The following is an 18305-nucleotide window of genomic DNA, read 5'->3' as shown; positions in this document are numbered from 1 at the left end:
ACTCGTTCAATCGACAGTTGAGATTTTAAAGTGGAGAGCTACACGAAGGTAGGAGACTTCCATTCAGCGGTGGACTTTCTTTCACAGGATTTGTCTCGTTATCTAAAGTTCACGACTCTTAGAAGGCGGCTCATTGAAAACACCCGTTGTAAATCTTATCAGAACAACTGCGGAAGCTTATCAAAGAGCTCCGCTGAGCAATACTTTTGCCGATTTCCGATTTACCTTTGGCCTCTTTTTTCAAAGCGAGTCCTGGTGCTTCTCCTTTCATATGATAATGAGTTGTCATTCACACGCAAATTAAACTCATTTTCATACAAATGGTCAAGCTCCAAGCCTTGATTCGAAAAAGAGGCCAGAGTTAACATAGCAATGGCCTACTGCTGCCCCTTTAATACTACGTTCGATCTTGACGCTGACCATGTAAATACTACAGTGCATAATTTTGGTTGTCAGGTAAAGAAAATAATTGCTAAGTTTTAGTGTGTAGGCAAGTAGTGTAGTCCGTGCCTGTTTCAGACACCCAGTTTGCGGGGAAAGCGGGACAAGCGATGGAAAGACGCATGGTGGACTTTACAGAGCCATAGTTCTTCCCACACCCACGCCGTTTTCACTCTCGAATCACCGAAACTAAGGCAAACCTGGAGGGCATTAAAACCTTTCCTAATCTTGTAAGCCGCCTTACAAACCAATCAGTTTAAAGCTAGAACTTTTAGCGGCTTAGTCCCCGGGACTTAAAGCTATTTACATTGATTCACTTCTGATTGGTTCCATAGTGTAACTTCCTTTGCTTTGATTGGTTATTATTATTTTGGACAGTCATTCGCAATATCATCACAAGGACACCAGTATCTTGAACACAATATATTTCTTTTCTCAAACGTCTTTCATGTCTTTCACATATGCTGATAAATTCTTTATATAAAATCAATATATTCCTCTTGAATTGTATAAATCTTAAAATAACCGCCAGGCTCTATATATCTTTTAATATATATCTTTTAATATATATAATATGTATATAGATTTTCTTTTATTCCAACTTGACAATTTTCGAATGGTCAAAAATATGCTTAGTTGATTGATTGATTGATTGAGTGACAGTTTGACATTTTAGTATGTAAAAACAGTTTTATAAAAAGACACCTTTCGTTGAACAGGCCTACTATTTCTTTGACGACCTTAAGATCGGAGGTAAATTTTGTTTCATTATGACAACAGAGACCGACAGGATAAATATAAAAATACTGTTCATAGTCTCGTACGTCGCGTCTGAGTTTAAGCTTGGCTTGATACGCCTGTTTTACAGGTAAAGAAACGCGTGACATAAAAAATTTCATCTGGTTCAGTAAGTCTTGGAGACGATAAACGTTACGTTACCGATCGCGCACAAAACTATCATTGTTCGTTACAAGCGTGACAAAGAGCAATTCAGGCTCAGAGTGTATAATCTGAATAGCGAGTGCCATTCTCTCGTTAGCTTATAGAATGAATCACACTAACACAGGTAACCCACTATCTCGCAATCTGCTTTTTTTTCTACAAGGATTTGATTATCCATGAATCCATTTAGGAAGAGGAAACTCAATCTTCTGGTTCATGCGCAGTAGATTCTGGTTATGTCTGGAGTAATACCGCTGCAGGAACTGTTCAGTCTGCTGACTCATATAAACTGGTCTTGTTTCTTTGAAACCCAGGCAATCTGTCACGTTGGCGGAGGATTTGGGACAGTAGAGACCACTCGATTCATCGTACCTGTTCAAGAATATCACCAGGAGAAGCTAAATTCTCTGCAATTTCTAGTCCGAAACTAAATATCAATGAATTGACATTGATCTGCAGCTTCCCTATGAAACTTAATCTCGGGTCGTGCCAAATCTTCTCACAGAGCAATACGTTTCATAAATTATTCCAAGCAACAGAAGCATAATTACCTTAGTATTTGCGAATACTCCTGGCGGGTTTCTACATGAACAGCTTCTTGAAGTGTATTCATGATCGTGAAGGGCTTGGAAACTATATCATCGGCGCTCACTATTGACATCTGCGCGAAATTAAGAATTAAAGTTTTATTGGAAGTTATAATTGATATTATATTGATCTATCTTTGTATGGGCTCACTGACATGGTGCGGAGAAACCGCTCAGGAAACCGAGAAAGGCTTTGGCAATTGTGAGGTTCAATATCGAAAGTGGATCTTTCATCCAAATAGGAAAATCCTCCACTTGTCACACAAAAGGTAGAGAAGGGAAAAGAAAACCGCCAACAAACTCGAAGTTCAGCCATATTTTGATTTTTGTTAAACTGGTCTACCCTGTGCTAAACTGGACCAACCTGTTTGACACTGTAATGTCTCATCCATCGACCAATGTGTTCAGAGTAGTGCCCAGCTTCTAAAATAGCCCGCTGGATCCCCGACAAACGTTCATCTCCCTTGGATTTGACGAGATCATCGAAGCTTGGTAGATTGGATCCTTGAACGTTTTTTAGATGCTACATGCAAACAGAACACATGATCGGTTACAAGTAAAAGTTACAGTTTCCGTCAATTCTAGAATTTGTCACCCGAGCTTTGTATGAAAAGTGAATGTATGGAAAGCATATTTTTAAAATGCGGAATACAAATATTAATTGAAGAAATATAATTGTAGTTTATATTTACGTAATAACGTTTCTTCCATAGTATGAATATTAAGATAAAGGAGATTTAGGTCCTTCGCATTAAAAAAAATGTCGCCTTTGAAATCGATTTAGATTTTCCGAATTACTAAACACAAGGTTTTCATAACAAGGTTTTAAAAAGTTTTCGTGCACAGGACAAGCACCTGATAATGGTAGAAAGCTCTCTTCACGGGGTCTTCCAGAATGATAAGTATTTTAGCGGACTTGAGGAGATTGCTGGCACGGTACGGTGTCTTATTGTCGGTGAAATACTCATCACTAACTTCATAGGACATCTGCTCGAATTTCCTCGGTTGTTGGAAACAATTCATGTACCTGAAACAAAATCAGTCAAGGAGGTTTTCAAAAACTAATACACAAAAGCGTCTCGGGAAGAAATAAAGTAAAACAAAAATGTTGTCTTTAAGAATGTTACTGCTGCAAATTTAAGTGTCCTATCTCACTAGCAATTCTCTTGTCGAGCTTGAAGAAAGGAGAGTAAAGCCGAATGAAACAAAATGAACCATAAAAGAAAACCAGGAATGAAGTTAAAAATGAAAGAATTATGGTAAATCAAATCAAAATTAAATGAAATGACGACAAAAACTCACTACCCACCACCCACTACCCTAAAAAAAAAAACCAAGAACAGTATGATTTGAATCAAAGACCATTTCAACATTTCGTTTCCAAATCTCCTTACCAGTCTAATCCCCTCATGTAATTATCAGTATTGAAAAATCTTGTTCCTTTGGTGATATTATTTGTGTTCACAGTGTGCAAGAAGTCTGGGTGAAGTTTGAGAAGTGTCACAAGCACGTCCAAGCCTCCAAACGGAGGCCCGATCACCAGGAACGAGGGGAGCCTGTTGCAAGACTTGTCCTTTGGCCAGATTTGAAGATGGCGGCTGTCGTCACATGGGCTCTGCAGTAACAGATACGTACCAAGTTAATAAAAACTTTTAAGTCAAAAGTTGACTTAAGACTCCTCAACAAAAAGTTGTAGAAGTTGGGTACATTAGCCGTTTAATTCCCAGAGGTCATTGGGTACGGTATATTGTATACGGTTACCAGGTTGACCGAGAGGTCCTGGTTCGAGACAGCGCCGAATCATTGAGGTGTGTTCTTGGGCAGGATTCTTACCCCGCAGTGGTTCTCTCCGCTCAATAGTGTCAATGGATACCTGAATATTCAAGGAAATTTGACGAATTTCTATGGGTGACCTTATTGCAGCTGTTCCCTCCCATCAAAAAAGGATTAAAAAAAAAAAGAATTGGGAAAGAAAGTTCAACCCCGTTGACAGGAATGTCAGGGGGTGTGAGGATCCCAACCACAAGGATAAGCAAAACTGTCGCGTCTCTCCCCTCCCCCCCCACCCCCCCCGACATTGCAGTGGTTGATCCATCCATCGAACTCCAAAGAAGAATCATCGTCCACCTGCAACTTACCAACCATACTGGACTTTTGTCCTGAGGAAACAACTTGAAATAGATATCGGCGAGTTCAAGCGGCGAAGCGTATTTCAACTCCAAGTTAGTCCAGCGGTAAACAAAGTCCACGAGGCGGCTAATTGTGTACAGAGCTAACTGATCATTACCGTAGTTTGTCATATGAGTCATCACAATCATAACCTGTTGAGGGAAAACATTCAATTTAGCTAAGAAGATTAAAAATCATTTATACCGAATCGAAAAAAAAAAAGCTCTGGTCACAAAAGACCTCTTTACATTAGATTTTTGGGGCGTAGAACCTGGTCCATTTAATCAAGTTTTTATTCTAAAATCAAGTACAACCAAGGATTTATTCCTCCTTTCAAGTGTCATTGTGCAATTTTTTTTGGCGCATCCTTGGTGTATGTAACTTTTGCTCAATAGTCCATTTTACAGTTGTGTGCTTGGTTACCAAGCCTTTGAACAGGATTGAGGCTAAGGGTGACCTTGTTATGATACAAACCTTGCTTCTTTTCAAATGCAACTTACTTCGTTATCATGCTAACTAGATACTGGTCTCTATCACGGCAAGGTCACCTTCAGCCTCACTCCAAATCAAAGGCTTGGCAACTAAGTACACAACTGTAAAATGGCCTGTTGGGCGAAGTACAACAGAATATACACAAATCTAAAAACTTACCGGATTTCTCAGAAGAGTTTCGAACAATTCTCCACCTTCGATACTTCTATCCAATGCTGTCTTTCCTCCTTTGATCTCGTAGAAGAAGTTAGTTGTGGTAAACAGACCACAAGTTTGTCGAGGTAGAACCTTAAAAGCAGGTTAAAATTTGTAAAACTTACAGTTGGAGGCTCGAACTTTTAAATTCATAGGATAACACCCCTGCGTATTCATAAGAAAGCCACTGAGCTGTACTTTCCTATGATACAGTTTATTACGCTGCACGAGGTGGTTCGAGCCGAATGTTAAGTCAGTGAATAACAGCCTTGTAAGCGACCAATCAGATGAAAGCTATTAATTATCACCATACTAGTTCTCAGCTAGTATGTGCGCTATGATTGGTCTATTTAGCGGGCCATGCTAAATTATAAGTTTATTCGAATTGGAACCATCCCCTCTAGTTGAACCCAGAGATATAATAGATATCTTACAAATCTCGTTTTCTCGGTCCGTAATTTAAGTCACGTAACCATGTTTATCGGTTTCGCGCTTCGGCCACAAACCCGTGCGAAAAAGCTAGCTCCGTAACGAACCTCGACCTCGGTCAGTAAGAAGTATGTACTGACATGTGGTATTGTTTATCGCGTCATGAAAGGTGATTTGAACTGTAAAGTTGGTTGATAAGACCCTTGCGTTTGACAATTCAAATGAAAGCTATTGAGCAGTATTTTACGGAATTTTGTCTTTCTTTATATAACGTATTTTAAAATCCTCTATTACCTTGACGCCTTTGTAAATAAATCCTCTTCTAAACCACGCAGGCTTCAAGTGAGGATATTCTTCAGTTGAGGTGACACGGACGTTTCGAACAGCTGACCAGGCATCATAAAGAGGGTCGTGCACTGGATACACACCGGAGTGGTGTGGGGCAACCATGTACGACAGTTTCATAGGAATACCGAACGACTGCGGAAACAGAATGAATCAATGTAAAAAAATGGCTTTTAAAAGGTTTTTCTCCGTCACCGCATCTCAAATGGAAATAAGCCTAGAATTTCAAGTCTACCATTAAACATTTGTGAACGATTGTTAAAAAAATAGAATGAAGCACGAGCCTGTCTTGGCGTTCAGTTTTGAACGACAGCTAGATCTTTCCTATACAATGAGATTGCGATCTCTATGCGCGATAGTTGAAATAATACTTCGGTCTGTGGACAGATTTACTTCGTTTTAAAGGACTATTGTAACTTTATCATGAATCAAAGTTACTCTCAAGTACTGTACCTTGGCAAACTGTTCATTCGCGGTAAGTGACCTGACTATTTCTTTGTAGGTGTGTTTATGGGGCTGCTCATGATCGTACAAATGCCCAAACCACGTGAACTTATGCGCATGCTCTATCAGAGCTTGGTCCCCCGCATCTTCTTCGTCGTCACCCTGTCTAAAGCCACGCCCAGAGAAACCAAGATTGAATTTGAATCCAGGAATCTTTTGCGCGAGCCTCTCTTGTACTGATATCAATTCCTAAAGAAATAAAACATGCTAGATCATCGTTTCACCCCCTTAAAGTGACTAGCATCCAACCTTTCCTTACAGTATCAATGGCAAATCGCACAGTTAAGTCATGAGAATAGAGAAACCGATCAATGACCTGAGAAGCTTGACCCTACAACTATTTAGAGTGATAAACATCTAATTTCTTCTTACAATGTCACCCCAGAATGAAGGTAACGAGACTAAAGGAAACGATAGCAAACTGAAGAAACCCTTGATTATTAGACTAATTCTCCATATAAATAACACAGGAAATGTATAGAGAACAGTAAAGAGAGTATGGATACTTTTGTTCAGGCGTAGAGCGTTATGATTGTAAGACAAATTCTCCTTTTCAGCACCATGGGAAATGTATATAGAACAGTATGGAGAATAATCATACTGATGTTAATTTGTTAAGGAATTGATATTTGGTGAAGTCTGATGAGACTAGCGATTAGGGGGCGTAGTAACATCTCATCTTATTTTCCAATCTTTGTCCAGAACCAACCGAAATAATTTATTTATCTATTCACGAGTTACAATCTATTAAACGATGACTAGATCCTGTTGTCAGGTAATAAACTAATTTTGGTCGTTTGACCTCCCTAGATGTTGTATCAACCCTTAAACCCCTAAGAGTGACTAGCATCTAATTTCTCCTTAAAATATCACCTCTGAATCACACGTTAATGTCATGAGAATAAAGGAATTGATCACCAACTAAAGAAACTCTTCATTTAAGACAAATTCTCCTTGTCAGCACCTTAGTAATTGTACGAATAACAGTAAGGAGAATATGAATATTGATGTTAGGGTGTAAAAGGTTAAGGAAACAGCGACTGAGAGAGAGCTGGGCGCTATTAATGAAACCTTACTTAAATGTTTAACCGCGGTTTAAAGAGAGGTTACCATACAGATGGCGTTAAACAGCTTTTACAACTAATCCCATTATCTGAAGATTAGAACCATTTTAGCGACTGTACACATGACATGCACGCAATAATTTGCGCACGTATTTTCTTAGATAATATTAGCCTAAAATATCTTTCAAGAAAGTATCTATGAGACTTTCAAAAGTAATTCTTATTTTTAGACACAAGGAAAATTTCTAGCAACTGCCTTATCGTGACTAAAACAAATTTGCCAGCAGAAAAATTCCAGATGCGAGCGGAGGATCAAATGTTCCACACTTTAACGGCACTTCACCCATCACGTGCGCCAAGAGTTTAGTCGGAAAAAGTTTAAATGTCTTCAAAGGTAAATACATCTCAGCTAACATAAAGGTAGAGATTAAGAAATCCCACGGAGAACTTTATCCTTTGAGGTCATAAGAGGATCTTACCTCTCTCTAATGGAATATATTCCCAGAAGAGCTTTTGAACTAAGCATGGTTTCGTCGAGATCTTACGGGCTCAGAACGTAGCGATGACATGATAGGAAGCGTGGAACTTATTATTAAATGGGAGTTGTGAGAGAAAAATGCAACCTGATTTTAATGCAAAAGCTAGAATATGGGTTATAAAGTTTTCGACAACAAGCTCGACCTGGTCCACTCGGCCCCAGATCTCACTTAGGCGCTTTTTCCTCAGGAAAACTTGAATGCGTTTACGTTAGAGGCCACCAAGAGACTAGCATGGCCTAGGGGCCACAGAACATTTTTAAGAGCCCAATTTGAGCTCACTAACTGAGACGAATTCTGTTCAAACAGTATTAAAACCAAGTAATTTTTTAAGTGTCGAGGAGAGATCACGGAAAGCGAGAGAATTGAAGCAAGAGTGAGTTTTTTTTAATCTTGGGCGTGGAAAGGTTACTTTCACAGCAAGACACCGTAACATTACAATTAAGCAGGATTGAAAATAGACACAGCCTCAAGAGAACACCAAACGAAACTAGCGTATTTACAGGTTTAACAATTAAAAGACAATTTCCGAGTTCTTCACTAAACCCTCAATTTCAAAGTGAAGCTATGAGCAAAATCTTTTTTTCCGAAATATGTCAATAATGCATGAAAATGAAGACTTCGTTATCATAATAAGAATTTCGCACCTCATCTCGTGCTTATCGAAACTGGCCCTTTAAGCTTGTTAAAAGACACTCCTCTCCACGAGTTACGACCGAGGACAATAACAACAAAGTCTAATTTTAGACATGGTGCATATTCTCTGCTCAAACAGTAGTACATAGCCGATATAAAACTGACTTAGTGACGAGAGTAGACAACAATGACCAGACTAGGAAAAGCTTTGTGATATGGGATATGGCGATATTATAAAAGAGTGAAAAAGAAAAAAAAGAAATCATGTAGCAAACAACTTTAATCCAACCCACTGTCACGAAATTTGTGGTAGTGAAGGATTCACAATTTCGACATAAAAACATGGACGGGATAAAGATGTAGAAACATGTACTTTATTGGTGTTATAAAATGAATCGAAAGCGTTGCTAGAACTTTTATATTCGCTTTATATGCTTGGACAAAATGTTTGTTCTCGTGCGGACAAAAACCTGCATTGCAATGCGATTTATTCACTAATTATATTACCTAACCGCAACGTCTGAAAACAACAAAATCATAATACGGTAGTTCTTAAAGGTAATACAACTTTACGAAATCTCATTATGATAAAATATGACAGACAAGTAAGCTGTGAAGAAACTTCTAGATTTTCAGACACATTTGTTTTGCAATTAAAAGTTCCTGCTAAAAAAAGACATTTTCCGCGTTTCTTTTCTCAATCATATTGCTCTTTCGTAACAGTAGAATATAAAAAAGCTTCGAATAAGCATGAGCCATTAGGCTCGAGGGATTGGGTAACCACCCCCTACGTTACCGACGTAAAATGAATTGTATTGTAAGCAATTTGAGTCAGGTATAAAACCAGGATGGATAGCTGACGAAGTAAGTATGAAGGCATGCAAGATTATACGTTCTTTCAGTCAAGAAATTTATGCTAAATTTCAAGCAAACTTTGTGGTTTTAGGAGACACAAAAATTATTGTTGCTTTTAATAACTAAAGATCTAGCATGGTGAATGTACGCGCTAAAGGTGTTGTTAAAAGGAAAATTCCCCAATTATAAAAGTAAAGTTTTACCAAATGAACAAAGGTTGTGCAAAAGACAGCACAGAATTAATTCCTACAGAAAAACTTTGATAAAAAAAATTCTCTATGAAAATTGAGCATTACCCAACCCTTCCCTAAAACTTTACCACGGCTCCATAGGGTTATCTGTGATGACTTTAATATTACGTGAGTCACGCAATGTTCGTATCAAAGTCACGACAGATAGCCGCATGTCACGAAAAGAGACCGCGATGTACATTAATGAATGATTCCAAAAGTAAAAGGGACACACACTTACCAGGACGTCTTCTTTCTTCATCCTTATCCCAGTTTTGGCGATGAAAATATCATCTATGTCAATTTGAAGATATCTTTCTGCTGAAAACACTGTCGGTCTAACGGGAGATAAGTATTCTAAACTGTCCATATATAACAAAGTGTGAAGGAAAAACGGAAACCCTCCACCGAAGAATACCTTTTTCACACCGTCCTTTTGACCATCGTCCAACAGTACTGTTGCTTGTTCAATTTCAGCAACTTCTAGGTCTCGCTTCCGCCGATTTTTACGATTAACAACATACTCCACTGTTTCATAGGGAAATTTTTCTGGGTTATAACGAATTAAACACCATCTTGTGCCTTGTCCCTTCTGAACATACGGCATAGTAACCGAGCCGCCTCTACGTGTCGTTCTTAAAAGTTTCGAGTTTCCATTAAGTTCAACGTCGATCTTTTGTCGTTCTTTTTGAGGTTTGATAATTTCAATGCCAAATTCTTGTATAGATCCTACGTGATTCGAGATAAAAAATAAAATTCCCGTCGCAAACTTCTTGCAGTATAATTTCACAACTTGTTGAACGTTGGGTTTGAGTTGTAAATATGCCTTGATGTCAACAAAAATAACCAACGAATATCGCCCGATTGTTGTACCCATTTTAAGATCTTCTTTTAAATTTAAAAATGGTCTGTCGTCTACTTCGCTGACGACGTAAGGGGCCCGAAGACCGTCTAAAAATCTTGTGACAAAGTGAGAGAGTTTCGATCGTTCCTTAGTCAAAGATTTATGAACTACTAATATTTTCCTCTGTACTTGGAAAGTCTTGTTACCAAACTGTGTCGACGGAAGCATAACATCTTCCAAAAGTATTTCCTTGTTTCCATAAGGAGACGTCGATTTCCGGCCAACTTCGGTTAACTCTGTCGCAATGGCGTCGTCTGTGGACAAAAAGAGCTAACCTTTCAGCTTCGAGGAATGACTGACATAAAATTTCTCCTTAAAGTATCACTGCTAAATCGAACATTAAAGTGATGAGAATTTAAAAAATGATCTTGAACTAAAAAACCTCTTGATCGACAAACAAATTCTCCTTGTCAGTACCACAGGAAATGTATGAAAAACAGAATGGAGAATACTTATACAGATGCTGGTGTGTACAGGGAAGAGAAATAAATCAAATGTTTGTAAGGACCTCAGAATTAGAAAAAAATTGGAATAAAACGCGCGGATTCAAACCTCAGTTAGTTCTAAATTTACGGATAAATCCCTCATCAACTGAGTTTCAAAAAGTTTGTTTGCGAGTAGGGCTGTGTACCTACTATCGTCACAAAGTAAAAAGTGCAGCATATGTTTAGCTTGGAAACTCGAGAAACCCGCTGTTTTTGATGCTCAGAAAAAAATCTACCAAACTCCAGGACATAATTTTGATTGCTGAGCAAATATTGCCAACATCGATTCAGTTATCTAATAAATCTAACGGGGAATTTGATTTATCTATCTGAAATACCACCTACGACGAAGCTTTTGAACTATCGAGCTTATCTGTTCACAGAGCGGAAAAGTCAAACAAAAACAACAACCTTCGTGTTTTTTTCACTATATTCGGAACATTCCTGATTGCAGTCGGGTCTGCATTTCTTTCCGATTAAATTAGCTGACAAATTCACCTTTCTGTAGGAAAAAAAAAAACGCCAAGCTATGTTTTCAGCTCACTATGTGCGTATTCAACGTTTCTGCGTATGGAGAGGGGGTTCGCTTGCTGTGTTTTTCCTTTTTTTTAAAGACCGAGAAATACAAGTCGTACAACATCTTGCCACTGTCATTGTATTTTCACTTTCACGATGAAATGCTAATTGGTTTTCTCGACTACACCCAAGTTTAATCAGTAGAAGAGTTTTGCTTTGCAAAAATATCTCATCGTTGATATATCGAGAATTTTTAATACTCGATTGTATTTTGAAAAGCGTAAGGTATAGCCGCTTCATCACATCCGGAACACAATTTCCCTGAATAAAAAAGTAGGAATTGAAACACTGCTACATTTGAAAGCACTTTACAGTAACTATTTTCGAGAATGGAGAAGATGAAAATGCCTGTAATTCAACTAGATTGCAATCAAAAAAAGGAACAAAACATCTGACAAGCACAAAAATCGATCTATTAATGAGTTCCTGTGGTTATCAAGTTTGACAAATTGATCGCAGAGAGGTTTGTCAGATATATCGCTCGTTTACAATAGGGTATTGAAATTGAAAATTACTCTGTCGCTTAAAACAATCTCCACAAAAACGCGATCTCTGTGTCGAGCAATTATTGTCTTAAAGCAAATCAGAATTGCGAAAGTCGCGCTACCTCGTGGAACATTTTCAAGAAGAGGTTTTAAAATTGCGAGACGGTGCGGCAACGTGACGCGACTTATGTAAACAACACCTTGTGAGTTTAGATAAGAAAACAATTCCAGAAACTTAAGGAGTTTTAGCTTAATTGAATGGCCTTCTACTTTACAACTTACGGTACACAGTTTACTTTTCGCTAAGAAAACGTTAAAATCGCGATATGAGACAAAGGTTTCCCGGTTTCATACGATTGTGAAACCCAAGCGCAAAATGTTTTGAATCTTTCGCTCTGCAAAATGACAGATGTTTTTCTTTTGAAAACCAAAACATCTCTAATATAAGCAGTATGTTGGAGGGCTCAAAGGTGGTTTCCTTTTTTTCCCGATATCGTTTTACATTTACAGATCCATTTGCCATAATTCGCTTCTTCCGTGACTTTTTTCTCTTTTCAAAAAAAAAAAACGGACAAGCATCTACCGAAAACAAAGAAAGGAATTCAAAATCGCTAGCGATAAAATATATTATTTTTTCCGATTTAGAAGTGGCACAGTTCGCGATCATTGCTCAAAACATACCTGAAAACAGAGCCAGTCTCAACTAAAACTCACATCTTTTCAGAAGAAGAAAAAAAAACCCAACTCTTGGATAAACAAAACCCTCAAAAAGCAAAATAAATGTAATTTACATTCGTGCTCTAACATTTCAGAAGGGCCGACAATATCTCTACCGTGCGTAATTTAGAAAACATCTGAGTGGATCGCAAATTGATTAAAAATACTTTAAAATAACTAGCCCACATTTATAAACTTCTTGACCTCCAAGAAGGACCGTATCTTTGCCTTAAGAAAACAAATCTTACAGCTTAATAAATCTTTTTAACTTTGATGCATTAAGGCAAATGGTTCAGTCTTTTAAGTTAGTTTAAAAAGCCGAGTTAAGATTTTGTGCAAATAATATTATGACTGCAATTCCACAAAACTGAAATCCTATTGTCAACATATGGGTTCAAAACAGAATGGCACCGACAAACTGCGAACATTTCTGTTCCGTTTAAGCATAACCGGTAGCACAGACTAGCAGGAAAGGAAGAATTCGGAAGTATCTTTTCGATAAATTCCCTCTGCGGAACTCGTTTTAAATCTTGAACAATGCCTACCGATGCAAACTAAAGAGGAACTGAATAAACCAAAGATTGTAAATCTCATCTTATTAGCCCAGTGTCATGAAATTAAGCCACTAAATAGCAAGTCTTTTAACCTTACAATCGTTCACAAAGGCTAAACAGGCACGTGCAAACAAATGCGCGACGAAGTTCTACGTGCCGAACTGAACATCTCTCTCTCATTAATCTTATGTGAGTAATACTTTATTTAACATGGCGTAGACTTCGGTCTATACTGCAAGAATGGCAAAATATACCTTAACACGACCACAAAAATGCCTGATTAGACCAACAGCAGTTTTCTTCTTGAAAATATGCCTATTTTACGAACGGAATACAGCTCAAAATACACCATTTCACAAAGGATTCGAACATGTTTTTCAAAGTAGATTTCCTAGTCCTCAGCTCAGTAGTTCTTATACAAACTACTTCTTTCGCAAGGAGATGAATAAACAACAATATTTCAAGAGTTCATTGTTTGTATACAAGCTCTTCTTCTACGCTTAGGCGAACATTCACTCGCTGCATGCCTGCAGTGTCCCTAACGCGACCACTACGGCGACTCCGCAAACAGCTTTTACGCTGAAGTTATCACACACGACAACTCCTTCAACATACCTGCAACCTCGTGGTCATTGTACAATAGGAGAGCGATGAAAAACACCAACCAAGCGGCGGGAATTACAGCCAAACACACTTTCTGAGAGATACGCAATCTCTTTGCTCGTATAATACATCGCATCGCTGATCGCTCATCGGACAGCAACAAACACCGTACAGCCTTCAAAATCCTCGCGGAGATTTCCAACAGCGTAGATGCAAATCTTTCATTGATACATTCACGAGTAAGGAGCACAAAATATCCTTACAATAGCATCGTGATCATCTCGAAAGCAATGGAAAATCCAACAGAGTTATTCCTGCGATCTTTCAATAAACATATGTTTTAACTGTGACCGACAATCTGCAACGAATGCTCCGTAGCTTAGAGTTTCACATATCAGTGCAATCGAACTCGCGTAATGCTGAATGAATGCGTTATGTCAAAACAACGCTATTGTACTCAACCGCCGTACCAGTGGCTCGCTTCAACAGAAGGGAAAAGTTAATGGCTAAGCGATATTAATCTGGTAATTTAATTACGTGACAGCTTTGTGGCAAGTGGTGTTAATTATGTAAAATGAACACCCAGTTTGATTTTGACATTTTAACCACGAGCGAACAAATAAATCACATAACAATATGCGCCTTTATAGCCGAAGGAAATTCGCGCTCTCTCGACGCAAGCTCGTGACAAAATGTAATAGGTAAAAAGATAAAATTCCACTGCATTACTACAACAATCAAACTGTACAGTCATACTATATACGACAATAATAGTAATCCAAAAAATGCAAACCTTCGCTTCTAGTTTCTTCCAGTTTTCAAGAGAAGTATCTTTTGTAGCCTGGTGAAATTAAATCTTAGCCTAAAAATAAATTACCAAGGCCCATCGCTTGTTATTTTTCTTTGGGATTTTTCTTTCTAATAGCCATTAATCCATTCATGGTTTACCTTTTATTATGTTTTCAATTAGGAATTCGAACGAAAACAATATTGGTATTTATTCGATGCTTTCTATTACTTAGTATTATGCCTTTTCCATAATTAACCAGCCTTACGTTTCGGTATTTTTTAGATGTAAGCACGAATGTGGCCGATAAACATCAAATCCCTCGAGGCTTTTAGAAATCTATCCTTACGTTCCTGTTGAAATATGGCGCAGTGTTTATGCAACACGATTCTTTCATTTGTTTTGGTTTGACGAAAATAAAGTGATACCTGAAGCACTGACCGTGTCATCTTATTACGTTTATGTCTTAAGTGTCTGGAATGGCTTGCATCGTTTAAATCCTACTTCTAGTTGGCTTGAAAAAATCGTTTCCCGAAAAAGAGCCAACAGTGTACTCGCTAATTGACTACTTAACCAATTAATCTTTCTCAAGACAATATTCTTTCCGAATCCAATTAGAATTATCTGCCTCTTCCGCTCTATCTACGAAGGGCTTACAAAAAGGAAGTAGTTTTTTTTCTTTCTCGAGGGTAAGTTCTTTGAATTTGCAGACGGGATCAAACAGAGTATCGCGTCCAGTAAATCCGTTGATTGATTAAAAAGACGAGGATCCCTACGAACTTTTGACGCCACAAAAACCTCTGTTTCCCTAGCACGGCTCCAATGTGTCTAACCGCAAACAATTACAAGAAATTTGATTAAGTAAAACAAAACAGTCTTATCTCGCGTTCAATGACAAAAACTTACTTGTTCTTAGAAACTTTAGAGTGCAGCAAACCATGCTGCATAGAGAATAGAACAACAAAGCGAGGCGAAAAGTAGGAGAGCGAAAAAAAACTCTTTCCCCCAAAACATTACCTCTCTTTGTGTCTTATTCAACACTTTTATGGTGTAAATTTCAGCCGTTTGATCTTGTCACGCAACGTCATGCAACGAGCGCAACCGCGTGACTAAAACTGCAATATAGAATACAATCTATATTTCTGTAATGTAGATTGGGAAAACAACCTTTTTGTTTCTCACGATATACAAAAGCTGCTTTGCTATGTTCTTATGCAGCGGAGCAGAAACGGGGAAGGGAGGTGAATGAAGGCCTTGCCCCAGTTCCCTTCCCACCCCTTTTAAACGAAAGTTTCTGGAAGCCCAGTACTCGCTCAAAAGTTTAACTACAAATGATCGCAATCGTAGCAAAAAATTAGGCTTGTCGAATTTATTGTTGTACATTATCTTTTTATATCGAGGGTTGAAAAGGGGGTCCTGTCCCTATTTCAGGCACCTGCATGCACGAATTAAATTATGCAGATAGCTGGAAGTTGAAAGAACGTTTCCTTCTGTAATGAATTTAAAAATGATAAAAAAAATTATGAATAATAAAAAGGAAGTCGTGTAAGAAAAGAGAACACGCGGAAGAAAAAAAAGAACACGTGGAAGAATGAAGAAAACACGCAGTAGAATAAAAAAAACGCGGAAGAGGAGAAGAAGCCGCAGAAGGAAATGAAGATCAAGAAAAAAACTTCGATATCCCATGCAGGTCACCGCACTCGTGAATATACTTTACCACCCCTGTAATCATATTGAAAAGAAAAGTCATTAAAAGATATCCTTATCAAAGATTAACTTTGAAGGCAGAGGATTCAACATCTCTTGCGAATGGCAAGGAGTCGCGCAGGCCCGTCAAAAGTTTTTTAACAGAAAACAGGACTCACGGATGTTAAAAGAAGTCGCGGATGGAAAGAAAAATTTGTGGAAGTAGAAGTTGTAGAAGAAAATAAAAGGCGCGGAAGTCAATGCTCCTTTAGGCCACCTGTAACAAGAGAGTGAAACTATGACCTAAATTATCAGAGAAGACTACGCCATCTCTGTTATTTCTGTCACGTGCCTCTATCCACGCTAAGTAGCCTCGCGGCCCTCGCCTTCATCGGCAAAGATCGATTTTGCACAGCGAATGGGTCTTATTGGAAACAGGTCACATGCTCTCCTTCGCGGTCGTTTGTTGGGATTTCACACAAGGGACCTGTCATTAATTATTTTTCGCCGGAGGGGGAGAGGAGGATAGGTCGGATGATTTTGATTGTGTCAAGATAAAACTTATTAATACCCTCATAAGGTTCTTTAATATTCCAATGATCCCTCCAGGAGCCCATTACCCGGAGCCTCCATACCAATTGTACCCTTGAGTCAACCCTGTCCCGTATCTTTTTATTTTTAGAACTGTAATAAGTAAGGGGGGGTTCTTAAATTTCCCGCGAAAACACGCTGACGTTCGCATAACACCCTAAAAAAAATGGTAAATTTTCCGCGCTTTTCGCCATTATTGAAATACGTCACTTTCATGTGACGTAAACAATAGAGGCTTGAGCTCTCTTGTGATTGGCTATTATGTAAAGACCCGCGAAAAACCCCGTGGGAGGTGCTCAGGGACAGGGTTGACTCAGAGGAGACAGGGTTGACTCAGAGGTTAAGTATGGAAGATGGAAGTTCCGGATAATGGGCTCCTGTCCCCCTCATTAGCAATTTATTTTTAGTCAATCTTCTATTGTCTCTTTAGATTTCGTCAAAATATAAAGATTCGATTCTGATTCAAAATATAAATATTCAATCGCTCTGACGAAGAGCTAACGCTCGAAACGTCAGCTTTTTTACACTTTACGGTGGCCAATTTACGTTTTCAACTCAGTTGTTAACACTAAATTACCAGTTGTATATATTGTTATTAATTCTTAAATGGTTTGTGTAGATACATTTTAATTCTTATTAGTTAGTATGAAAAGTAATAATTTTTATTTAAATTGTTATTAGCTCAGTATTTCTTTTGTTTGAATTATTTGCTTTGGGACGCCCACTCGATTAGTTCCTAGAGCTATTTGGGTGTCACAAACTCCACACAGTTAACATAGTATTTAAATATTCTTTTCTTCCTGTTCATCTTCATTTCTAAGATATCCTTGATAATAATGAATTGTAAATTATTTTGGTTTCTTTTTCCGTTTTCTTATTGTACTTTATTCTTTATATTGATGTTTAAATAAAATTGAATTGAATTGGGTCTCTCTATTCTCTGTTGGCGACAACTGTTCCCCACTCCATCCCCGCTGAAAACCATGTGATCCACCAAAATACTCCAAAAACTCCCTCCCCCTGCTCACAAAAACAGGCAAAAAAAAAAAGAAATGATTGGTGCCGATGGCATGCGGCGCCTGGATTGTCACACAACCAAAACCTGTTAGTCGCCGCGAAAGGGGACAAAATGTACTAAAAATTTGAAACATCCATTCAAATAACTGCGAATTGTGCCCCTAAAAACCTTTTTCATATGACATGTGCAGAACTCAAGCCCGTTGCTTGGGCTCTGACACCCGTCAATTGGTGACTAAGGCTCAAAGAATTCTTTGTTCGCCACGCTCTTGTCATTAAAACCGTCGATGTTAATCTATGTTTTAATTTTTTATGTCCATCGTAAGGGTCATGTTTCCTTATCGCTAGAAATAACCCGGGGTCGTTTTGAGGGAAAAACAACCTAAGCTCCTTTCAAAACAAAGCGTTTCTTTAAGCAAAATATTTTGCTTTCCTCAGCAATTGTATTTTTTATCTATGATCTCTTTAAGATGGG

General features: G+C 38.2%; 1 protein-coding gene across 1 annotated transcript; it reads right to left on the bottom strand.

Moving 5' to 3' along the window:
• Window positions 1-851: 851 nt before the first annotated feature.
• Window positions 852-14189, bottom strand: LOC131783333 (bifunctional heparan sulfate N-deacetylase/N-sulfotransferase 4). The gene is made up of 11 exons (XM_059100068.2): window positions 13762-14189; window positions 9667-10583; window positions 6054-6293; window positions 5550-5735; window positions 4791-4919; window positions 4109-4291; window positions 3365-3585; window positions 2826-2997; window positions 2335-2493; window positions 1935-2044; window positions 852-1755 (listed from the first exon to the last, which is right to left on the bottom strand). Exons 1-11 carry the CDS (start codon window positions 13883-13885, stop codon window positions 1554-1556), a joined length of 2643 nt encoding a protein of 880 aa, XP_058956051.2. The 5' UTR covers window positions 13886-14189; the 3' UTR covers window positions 852-1553.
• Between the last annotated feature and the right edge of the window lie 4116 nt (window positions 14190-18305).

Source organism: Pocillopora verrucosa, chromosome 5 (assembly GCF_036669915.1).
Source record: "Pocillopora verrucosa isolate sample1 chromosome 5, ASM3666991v2, whole genome shotgun sequence".
NCBI lineage: Eukaryota > Metazoa > Cnidaria > Anthozoa > Scleractinia > Pocilloporidae > Pocillopora > Pocillopora verrucosa.
The sequence above is the reverse complement of the archived record's forward strand: the minus strand, read 5'-3'. Positions and strand labels throughout refer to the sequence as shown.

Excerpts from the sequence above, each read along its gene's own strand:
- LOC131783333 (XM_059100068.2), bottom strand. The coding sequence starts at position 13,885 with ATGCGATGTATTATACGAGCAAAGAGATTGCGTATCTCTCAGAAAGTG. Across the intron at positions 4,920-5,549 it reads TTATTTACAAAGGCGTCAAG|GTTCTACCTCGACAAACTTG; the intron begins GTAATAGAGGAT and ends CCTGCTTTTAAG. Across the intron at positions 2,494-2,825 it reads GAGCTTTCTACCATTATCAG|CATCTAAAAAACGTTCAAGG; the intron begins GTGCTTGTCCTG and ends GTTTGCATGTAG.